General features: G+C 34.8%; 1 protein-coding gene and 1 pseudogene across 1 annotated transcript; both read right to left on the bottom strand.

Annotated features, from left to right (window-relative positions):
- Positions 1-1,018: 1,018 nt before the first annotated feature.
- On the bottom strand, positions 1,019-4,425 carry LOC145602225 (eukaryotic peptide chain release factor subunit 1-3). Its single transcript, XM_081658403.1, has 2 exons — positions 4,269-4,425; positions 1,019-2,729 (listed from the first exon to the last, which is right to left on the bottom strand). The coding sequence occupies exon 2, from the start codon at positions 2,699-2,701 to the stop codon at positions 1,388-1,390; it is 1,314 nt and encodes a 437-aa protein (XP_081514529.1). The 5' UTR covers positions 2,702-2,729; positions 4,269-4,425; the 3' UTR covers positions 1,019-1,387.
- Positions 4,426-9,151: 4,726 nt separating this feature from the next.
- LOC145576840 (AAA-ATPase At3g28580 pseudogene) lies at positions 9,152-10,739 on the bottom strand (annotated as a pseudogene).
- Positions 10,740-11,148: the final 409 nt, after the last annotated feature.

Genomic DNA, 11,148 nt, shown 5'->3' with positions numbered 1-11,148 from the left:
TTTGACGGAGGTGAAACTCACAAACATCCACTTAGTCAGGAAGAAGGTTAGACCAACTTCAATGGAGATTTCAACGGGGGAAGAAAAGCTCACAAGCAATCAATAAACACCTAACCATACCCTTAATTTCTCCCTTTTATCTTAGGGTTTTCAATTAATTTGGTAGCAAAGCCGCCGAAAATGATGGTAGTTGAGGTTGGCGAAGTCTCCATATCAGCAACTTGAAGGAGGCAAAGAAGATGAAGGTAGGTGGTGAAGAGATAAAGTCTCTATTGTTGTGAGAAGTATACGAAGAAGATGAAGATGGGAACAATAACAACTAGTTAACTGTGATTATCAAATTACATACACACGCTTCATTATCAACTGAAAATGACGCTTTTACCCCTTGATAAACTTCAATTGTTTATCAAATTGATAAACCCGGGCAGCCCACAAAATTTTACCAATTAGACCGCATAAATTGCAAATACTCAGATAGGAAAATTTAAAAAGGACGGAGAGAGTACAATGGTTTTTTAAAACTATGCAAACAATGTCAATGTAATTTTGTTCAATGTTCCCTCTATGATAACAGTAAACTACGAATGCTTACTAAAGAATGAAATACGGAGTAGGATTTTGGGAGAATGGTGAAACTAGAAATAAGGATTTAACCAATACACTGTCGGCTATATAAGTATCATTCCTTAAATCCAATTGAACCAAGCAAAAATAAGTATTTTTTCGGCTATTTTCAAAATTAAAGAAAATATAGCATACAATAAACGAATTCAAAACGATCAATACGAAAGTATATACAACTACGGCACTATGTTGAAAGTAACTGACTATTGCGAGAGAATAAAGAAGAAACATTTTCTATACTTGAGCATACAGCTTCAAACTATGAATCTTTTGCCAAAACACTAACATAGAAATGTTTAAAGCAAAGGGCGAATCAACCCCTTGACCTAACATACCTAGGATAACTGTTTCACTACCTCAATCAACAAAGCTCAGAAGAAAAAAGGGATCCTAAGCAAAAGAAAAACGACATCTTTATACCATTACCTCATGCAATGAATTCTATGATATCAAACAACAATATGATTCATTCAACATCTCAATCAAAATCACTTCAGGTATGGTCAACCTCAAGACGCAATGGTGTATTCTCGGAGCACAAGAATTCTAAATTCTAGAGGGATCTCGAGAAAGGTATTACACACAACGTTATATGAAATATGTTGAAATTGATTAATTAAACCTTAAATGGAACAACTCTGTAGAAATCCTCAGAGGACAACCTGAGCAGCAACGTAACTGCGATGAACTTATGCACTACTTACTTCGGTCTGGTTGATGCTCAAGTTGTTGGGCATGGGAATGCCAAGCTGATGATTGATTAATCTGAATCTCCATAGGTTTCCCCATCATCAGAAAGCTCATCAAAGGATCGCATATCGAGTTGGTAACGGAGAATTCCTCCTATGCCACCAAAACCCCTGCAAAATTGCGATCCTTCTTGGGATTTGTTAGTGACAAATTCAAGGGAGCATCCAAAATTCTTGTACTCATTAGCAAACCATTCCAGCAAAGAAGTTTTTTCCTGCACCTCCAACTCAGCATTAGTTTCTGAGTCCCGGAAATTGCTCTGGTCAGCCTCTTGCTCCTTGTTCAAATGTTTTACAATAAGTTCACCAGTTGAGGCATTTTTGAGTGAGTATCTATTGATATCCAGATTTTCCCAGACAATGAGAATCTCAACAGCCCCCATTTCCAAAGCCTTGAGTGTATCTTCAACACCAAAAACATACTTACCTGTATCCTGACTGATCTCCTCAAAGTACTTTCCTATCAACTTCTTCTCCTGAATAAACTTCACATTGGCAAGAATTTCAGCAGACAGCTCTATTGCCTGGTTAAAACCATTCTCACCACCATAAGAAACATCAACAACATTAAGAATCTTTGCCTGAAGGCGAGGATCGAACATGTCAGATTGACTGAGCTCAGTTTTAAAGTCAGCTGATCCAGCAAGTATAAGTCCTGAAACATTAGGCTGACTTGTAGCAGGATTAATGAAAAACTGAGTGGCGAGTTCTGCGGTCTTCCTCACATAGTTATGCCGCTTCTCCATTCGAAGACGAGCAAAACGTAATGCAGATTGTCCTCCTCTACCGTGCTTCTTTGGAAGATCAACAGTAAATTTGTGAAGCACCTCCCTGGTGTTCCCACTCAGAGTACCGAATAGGGTACCATTACCATCCATGACTATAAAGCCAAACTTATCATCAGACTCAAGTAGTTCATTCAATGCCTCTGTATGGAATTTGTTGTCACACAAATACAGGGAAGCATTTATTGGCCTGAAGGGCTCAAAATCAATGGTTACTTTCTTTTCTTTACCATCATCCGTTACGATGGTTCCGGTGTATAGAACAAGCCCATTAGGAGGAACCTTGTTGTACAGCTTCAACCTCTGTTGCGCAGATGTAATAGCTGCTAGCACAGATTGACGATTCACCCTACTCTTGATATTAGAAGCAGTTCCGTACTCATCACCCAACATCTTTGTAACCCTAGCAACTTGATCACGCGGAGGCATGATGAGGGAGATCATGCTTGTTCCATTCCCCCTGGCAGCTTCCAATGCCTTGATCAGCTTTTTGATCTTCCATATTTCAATATTCTTGTCAGTCTCATGGCTGTCCGACATCTTAAACTAGAATTTTGGGTATATTCACCTGCACAAACAAGCCTCCCTCAATCAGTAATATGAAACCACTCACACCAGGTACCAATTACATGGTGATTTAAAAAGTATATACTTTGCATTATTTCTCAAGATAGTAAAATATATAGATAGGTCACAAAGCCAAAATATAAAAATTATAACTTTATAAGACAAACTACTAATTACTGATTTGACTAAGATTTTCAAACAATTTTTAAATGTTAAGTTTTATAACAGATGTGTTTCAAAAAAAAAAAGTTTAATAACAGATGAACCTAAGCTACATATAATCACAATGATCGCATACTCTCATAATTATGACCAGCACCATCTCCAACTCTAGTAGTTAAACAACTACTAATTAAAAAGTCCACATTTGGTAGCAAATCAATCCCTATCGAAAACGGTTGGTATCCTAGGTGACTTCATATAAACAGTGAACAAGCGTTACGAGTCCATAACAAACATATCCACAAAGGAAGTAATGATGACCAGCAGAATCTCCAACTCTAGAAGTTAAACAACCATTAAATAGAAAGTCGAATACATTTGGTATCAAGTCAATCCAGTATCGAAAACGGTTGGTGTCCTAGGTGACTTCATATAATCAGCGAAAGAGCGTTACGAGTACATAACAAACATAATCCACAAAGGAAATAATTGGTCAACACAGGTCTTCATAAAATAGGGGATTGCTCCTTTGGTGCTATCATTAGCTTGGTTAACAAGAACTTTAATTGGCAACACGCGGCAAGATTATATCTCCCTGGAAGGCTGGAATAGAATTAAAGTTAAAATAATTTCCCAAAACTCCACTACAAACCTTAATCTGGATTTATGATTGCGCCACAACCAATTCATCTATCACTGAATCGATTTGCTACCGACTGAATTTCCTAATTTCTCACAACTCCCTACAAACCTTAATCTGGGTTCATGGTTGCCACACAACCAAATCATCGATCACTGAATTGATTTGCTACCAACTGAATTTCCATACTTCAATAATTCCTAGCATCATTACCCAATATCCCTTTCTCGCCCACAATGTTTTTTCTTTGATAATACTCCAAATCACAGAGATCAACACAAAAACTTACTCATATAGCTACATAGAATAAGATCAATCGCTAAAAACCCCTTTTCAGCATAGATTAAAAAAGGGTATAATCTTAAACTCAGAAATTCAATTAAAAAGGGTGCAATGCAATTTAACCAACAAAATTGAAGCAATTAACAATAATAATATACCATAATTCTTCAACCCTTTACACAAATTTAAACAATTACAACACGAATCCGTTCAAAAAACAATTCAATTCAGCATTTTTATACCAAAAACAACTCAATCTGAACAGAAAGATACAAAATTTCATCATAAAATCTACAGAAACAAAAGCTATAGAACAAAATCACCAATTCCACACAAAACCAGACAATCAAACTGATGATAATATTGTAATCATGCACATAAAAACCCCAAATTTTGGAATTTACACAAGCAGTAAAAGATGATGAATTTAAGAAAAAAAGGAGGAGAGAGAAAAACCTGGAAAAGATGAAGGGGGATCTGGGGTGGATCTGAAGGAGAAAAGCTCACACCGCCGTCGAATGAGCTTTAGAAAACTAAGGGGACGGCTGTGTTGTAAAAGGGTCTTAGGGTTTTCTCGATTTTCCACTTTTATTGTTTGAGATTATGGACTACTTCGTACTTGTATTTTCTTTTGTTTTTTCATGAGCAATAAGTCAATAAAATTAGGAGGTGTTAAATACCGCCGTAAAAAATGATCAAAATCGACAATATTTAGTATAAATGGACAATTATACCCTTAGTATTTTACCACTATCTTCCCTTTTGCTACCATTCACTAACATCTTGACACCACCACCTTGACTGGCGACGACCACAACCACCTTGAAAGGCGACCCACCACATCCCCCTTAATGATGGGGAAGGTGGTGGTTTTTTATTTCCAGTAACCGCGGTAACCGAAGCACAAAACTGGTTCCGGTTACCGCGGTTGACGAAAATAAAAAGAAAACCACCAACTTTTACCGGCGGGGGAAGGTGGTGGGTTGCATTGAGGTATGGTCGCCAGTCAGGGTGGTGGTGGTCGTCGTCGATCAAAAGAGGTGGTGAGTCGCAAGGGAGGATAAGGGATGGTAATACGGACATGTATATGATTGACCATTCACACCAAATGTTGGCGGTGATGATCATTTTTTATGTCGGTGTTTAACAATCCACTAAGGGTCTGTTCACGTCAGCTTATTTCAAATTAATTAGCTCCAATCACTTCAGTTCGATTTAGTGCATTTCAGCTCCTAATTTCCTTCTCTCATAAAATATTCAGTTCAGCTCCAATCAGTTCAGTTCAGTAAATGTAAACAAACCCTAAAATTAATATTACCCTCGTTAATTTTTCAATAAGTCTTATGTAATTAAGGTGGATATACATTAATTTTATTGTAAGACGGTTAGTTTGAGGATAAGTCTTGTGTAACGTAGATGTACATTAATTTTATTGTAAGACGATTAAGTTTGTGTAGGGTGGATGTATGTTAATTTTATTGTAATATGGTTAGTTTGAGAATAAGGGCATGTTCGGCAAAATGTAGCTGTGAAGGTAGCTGTAGCTGTGGAGGTAGCTGTGAGTTGTGGAGATAGCTGTTAGCTGTCAACAAGCTGTTAGCTGTGAAAAAAAGATAATTTAGGTATGATTGTTCGGTAAAGTAGTGGTTGACTAGCTGTTACATTTAAGAATCAATATTTTATTTTTAAAACTATACATTAAATTTTCAAAAGCTACTTCAAAAGCTACCTCTAACTTCAAAAGCTAATAATCCTAGCTTTTAATAAAAGCTACCTCCACCACTAAAAGCTACTTGAACCATTACTTTGCCAAACACTCACATTTTTTGTTGAGTAGTGGTTTAACTTGGTCAAACCACTAAAAGCTACCTAAAAGCTACTCAAAAGCTAGCGCCGAACACGCCCTAACTTTAACTATTTTTATGGTAATTTTAACCCCTTAAAAGATAACTTTTAATTTATTGTTGGTTTGAATTTTATTTTAATGTGTAATTTCTTATAGATTCATAATTACATACTAAAATTTATTATTAGACAAATAATAATTTTTAAAGTATAAAGGGTAACTTTAAATTTTAAAGATAACTTTTACAATAATAAATTAACTTACACCCGTTGTTTTTTTTTTTTTTTTTTTTTTTTTTTTTTTTTTTTTGTGGAAAATTTGTGAAATCTAATATATATATATAAAGGGGAGTTTTTCCCCGAGTTTTTAGAGAGCCACGTAGGATCTAATTTTCTCAGCGCGCCATGTAGGATTATAAATCTTAGTAGTAGCCAATTATTAATTTCTTTTAGAATTAAATAATTTAAATGCCATGTAAGCAAAATTGGCGAATGAGATTTTTAAGTTTAAATTAATTAAATATTATATATTATCTTTTAATATTAGGAATTTTATCTAAATATAAATAAAAAAAACATTATTTAAAAAAAAAACAAACCAACCGTACATCGCACTGGCTTCATCTAGTAATAATAATAATAATAATAAATATCTTTGGTGTATAACACTCCGTAATAATAATTAATAAATATGAAGTACAACTAATAATAATATAAAACACTACTGCCCAAAAAAAAAAAAAAAAAAAAAAAAAAAAAAAAAAACGAAGTAATAATTTTGTGCTTACTAATACGGAGTAATAACTTTTTACACTTATTTCTTTCTTTCTTTTTTTTTTTAATGATAACTTTTTATACTTTTTGCCAGAATTTGAGTTCATTATGGTTTAAAAGTTGGAAAAAAAAAGAAAAAAAAAAAAAAAAAAACCTTTGTACTTTTATAATGGGGTTAAATTCTACTTCATAAAACTCAACGAATCTATTTCAAATACAGTACTTAATTGAAACTTATGATTGAAGCATCATTGAACTCAATTTTTCTATCTCCACTTTAATAAGTTTGTGTAAAAAATCTAGTACTTTTATCCGAGTTCTAATGACATTGCTAGTTGTATGAAAATAGTATAGTGCACCCGAGTGCACAATGCGCATGGTGCACCCGGAAAGAATATTAGACATATTTTAAAGAACATGGGCAAAAAAAAAAGAACATACTAGTCTTTGAAAAAGAACATACCTGTGTTTGACAAAAGAACATGTTTATGTTTGACAAGAACATGACATTACAAAGAACATAAAGTCTTTACAAAAAGAACATGTTATTTTTCATGGTTATTTCGGTGGTTAAACGTGTTTGAAAAAGAACATTATATTTGACAAAAAAGAACAAGTTCGTGTTTGACAAAGATATAGGTGATCATTGGGCGGACCGGGCCAAGGTTAAAAAATCAGCTCACTTCTCGAGTTGGGCCAAGTTTTGGGCTGAAGTTTTTGTGCCCAAACCTGCCCAAAATGGTCCGGTCGTGCGGGCTTTTCGTGTTGAGTATAAAAAATCAACTAAAATGCATAATAACGCAATCCCAAACCCGCCCAAAAATTTAAATTTACGGGTCGGTCTGATCTAATTTGGGGGTGAAATTTTTTTTGCCCAAAACCCATCCAAAATCAAGCCGGGTCGGTCTAACTTTGATCACCTCTAACCAAATAACATAAAGTCTTTACAAAAAGAACATGATAATACAGTAAAGAACATGTTCTTTTTTCTAGTTACTCGGGTGATTGATTTTTTTTTTATTTTTTTTAATGTACATACATTAAAGAACATATTGTATAATGTAAAGAACATATAGTTCAAATTCAAAGAACATATTAATCAAATTTAAAGAACATATTATGCTCACGTTCTTTATAAATATCTATAATGTTCTTTTTTTCGCCCATGTTCTTTTAAATATACCTAATGTTCTTTCCGGGTGCACCATGCGCATGATGCACCCGGGTGCACCAACCATACATTATTTCCATCTAGTTAATTAAATCTTGTAATAGTATGTACGTACTAATGTATGTACTAGGTGTTTAATTGTAAGGGTTCTAGTTCCTCTAGTTAATTAGGTTTTCCTTTGGAGTATCTCTTCTTTTTCTTTTTTTCCATCATTGATGATCTTGTTTTTTCCCTTTTAAACTTGTGAATCTTGCATCCATACCAAAACTCTTCATCATCTTCATCTCCATCGCCATCTCCATCTCCATCTCCATCTCCATCTCTATCGACGTTATTACACGATCTTTCTTGGCCACCACTTTTATAAACTACCTTACCCTTCTGTTCTTCCTCTTTCTTTATTACGGCTTCTTTATGTTGATCATTGTAGTTATCATCATCAACACGAGAAACATCAAAATATGAACTACCTTCCATGGTTTGATTGTAAGGATAGACGAGTTCAGTATCTTGATGATAATAGTTATTATAATCAACATGTAGGTTGTAAGGATAGACGAGTACATGATCTTGATAATAGTTTTCAATATAATCAACATGTAGGTTGTAAGGATAGACGAGTTCATGATCTTGATAATAATGACCATCATCATTATATTCATCAGCACTAGAAACATCGAAATATAAATGACTACCTAAACATTCCGCCATGGTTAGGTTGTAAGGATAGACGAGTTCATGATCTTGATAATAGTGACCATCATCATACTCATCTTGAGAAACATCGAAATATATACCACCCAAATATTCCGCCATGGTTTGGTTGTAAGGATACATGAGTTCATGATCTTGATAATAGTGACCATCATCATAAGCATCAACACGAGTAACATCAAAGTATAAACTACCTAAACATTCCGACATGGTTAGGTTGTAGGGATATACGAGTTCATGATCTTGATAATGACTATTATACGTAACGATGTTACCATTCCAAAAATATGACTCCATCATGTTCATATTTAATTTTAGGAAAGAATATGCTTTAGTTTAAAATTGGTCGATCTTCAAATTAAACTCAGTTTCCCATATATTTATAGGTTTTTTTTTAGTTAACATCGTATTTCATTAGGTTTAGGATTATCTATCTATAAAGTGTGATTTAAGAATTTTAGACAATATTTGATACTATGTATGAATATTTGACAAATCACATTATTTTTATCTTAATAATCTTATCATCCCAAATTATTGGTTGTTTGACTTTTTAACTCATATCAGCTTTAATTTATTAAATAAAATAAATAAATAACTCATTAACCATTCTTCAAAAAAAAAAAAAAAAAAAAAAAAAAAAAAGTAAATAAAGATTGTAATTAAATTACGAAGTATATTGTTTTGATTCTAGAGTTAAGGCCACACTTAGATCGTGTAATTAGGTAATTTCGTACAAAAGCAAATTAAAAAGAGGACATTGTAAAATGTAAACCAAAATAGGGCAAAACAATGAAGGCATAAGCATAAGGATATTAATAGTATTACTGTATAATTATTATAGGCAACTTATCTTATGCATTTATACAGTTATACTATAGACTTTTAATTTAAATAAGTGATGATATCTAGCTTCCTAATTTTCCTATCAAGTTCCATTAACTTAATTCAATCTTTGTGTTAGTTGTCTCCTTCACTTCCTGTGGTTGTGCAGCAGCAGCAGCTTCTGCTTCCTCCTTAGCCTTTTTCTCCATTCTCCTTTTCTCCAAGGCTGCCTTCTTAGCATCCTGGTCTACCTTCGCCTTTTCGAGGGCACGAATGAGATTCTCCAAACATGTATCAACACCATCATCAGGGAACTTAGGCAATAAACTCTCACCAACATCAGCAGGTGTAATCTTAGTGACTTCCAACAGACCTTTAATCGCGTCAAACTTGATGTGTTCCTCAATCAACAAATAGTTCTTAGCAAGTACTTTGAACCCTTCAAATCCACAATAAGATAACTCTATGTGCTTGTCCATCCTTCCTGCCCTTATCAAGGCCGGATCCAACTTCGCCACAGAATTCGTTGTAAACACTATTATCCTCTCCCCACCAAGAGATGACCATATCCCATCAACAAAGTTAAGCAACCCTGAAAGAGTTACAGAGCAACCTCTGCTCCTACCCTGACTCGACGATCCTGCACTCTTACCACCACTAGTCTTAGAACTCTCCTCCCTCTTACCCGTTAAATCAACCGAGCAATCAATGTCCTCAATAGCAATTATAGACCTACTCGTCGTGTTAATCAATAGCTTCCTCAACTGAGAGTTATCTTTAGCCGCGGTTAGCTCAAGGTCATACACATCATACTCTAACAAGTTGGCCATTGCAGCTATCATAGTAGACTTTCCGGTCCCTGGAGGACCGTAAAGTAAGTAGCCCCGCTTCCACGCCTTCCCGATCCTCGAGTAAAAGGCCTCACTATCCCTAAACTTCAGAAGATCAGCAATAATTTCCCTTTTCTTTTCAGGGTCCATTGCTAATGTATCAAAAGTTGCAGGATGGTTAAACTCAACAGCATTCCAAAGTGATTCAGGGTTATTAGACTGTCCAACTTTGTTCAAATAAAGTTTTCTTGTCCTATTTTTTTCTCTAACATTTTTTCCTTCATTAATCACATAGTCCAAATACTTCCCAGTTATTAACTCTCTATGCTTCTTATGAAAACTAAGCTCATAAAACTTCCCCTTGTTCGACTTCGACGTCGATTTTCGTGATCGGAACTTCCACCAAACTGTGATCCCATCAAAAGTATCAGTCATTTCCTCATCAACATCCATGCAAAGGATACGTTTTTCGCCGAAAAGGTAAGGTAAACGTAGTCTTTTAGCATTTTTAGACCCGTTTTCGGCTAAATAAGCTTGTATAGAAGTAAAATCATCATTCTTGTAAAGGTTAACTCGGTTGGAAAACTCATCAATGTAAAGATGAATGTAAGGGGACAATACGTCGAACAGTTGGCGTGCATAGCGAGTCATTAAACGGCGAAATTGATAGGGTGCGTAGTTTCTAAGAATTGACATTAAAAACATGAGGGTTGCAATTGCTGAACTCGTGTTCACCCACTTTGCAAGGGTTCGTTCATGGTTTGCCATTGCTTTGGATTCTAGGGTTTTCAGCAAGATTCAAACTTTTTCAAGGGGTTTGGGGAAATGTTTGAGATTCACTGCTCCCCCACTCGTATAGTCGTATGTTGGTGTAGGCAGTTTATACTCTGTATTTTGTATACGCCACAGTACTAGGGTTGTCAAATAAGTTGTTTTGTGTCGGACTTGTGTCAATATAAACGGGTTGAAAATTCTGAATCCAAACCCGCTATGTAACACTTGAGCCAAACATAAACTTGAGCCAAACACAATTATCTTATATCAATTTCGTATCAAGTCATGTCATTTTGTGTCAATGTTCAGTTACGGTTTTTTTTTTTTTTTTTTTTTTTCATTTCATTTCATTTTGAAGGTATTTTAGTGAATCGATATGGAGTAGTAAAAGATTGCAGTGGTA

The sequence above is a fragment of the Chenopodium album genome, chromosome 2 (assembly GCF_948465745.1).
Source record: "Chenopodium album chromosome 2, dcCheAlbu1.1, whole genome shotgun sequence".
Taxonomy (NCBI): Eukaryota; Viridiplantae; Streptophyta; class Magnoliopsida; order Caryophyllales; family Amaranthaceae; genus Chenopodium; species Chenopodium album.
Note: the sequence above shows the minus strand (reverse complement) of the source record. Positions and strands in the feature narration are given on the sequence as shown.

Excerpts from the sequence above, each read along its gene's own strand:
- LOC145602225 (XM_081658403.1), bottom strand. The coding sequence starts at position 2,701 with ATGTCGGACAGCCATGAGACTGACAAGAATATTGAAATATGGAAGATC.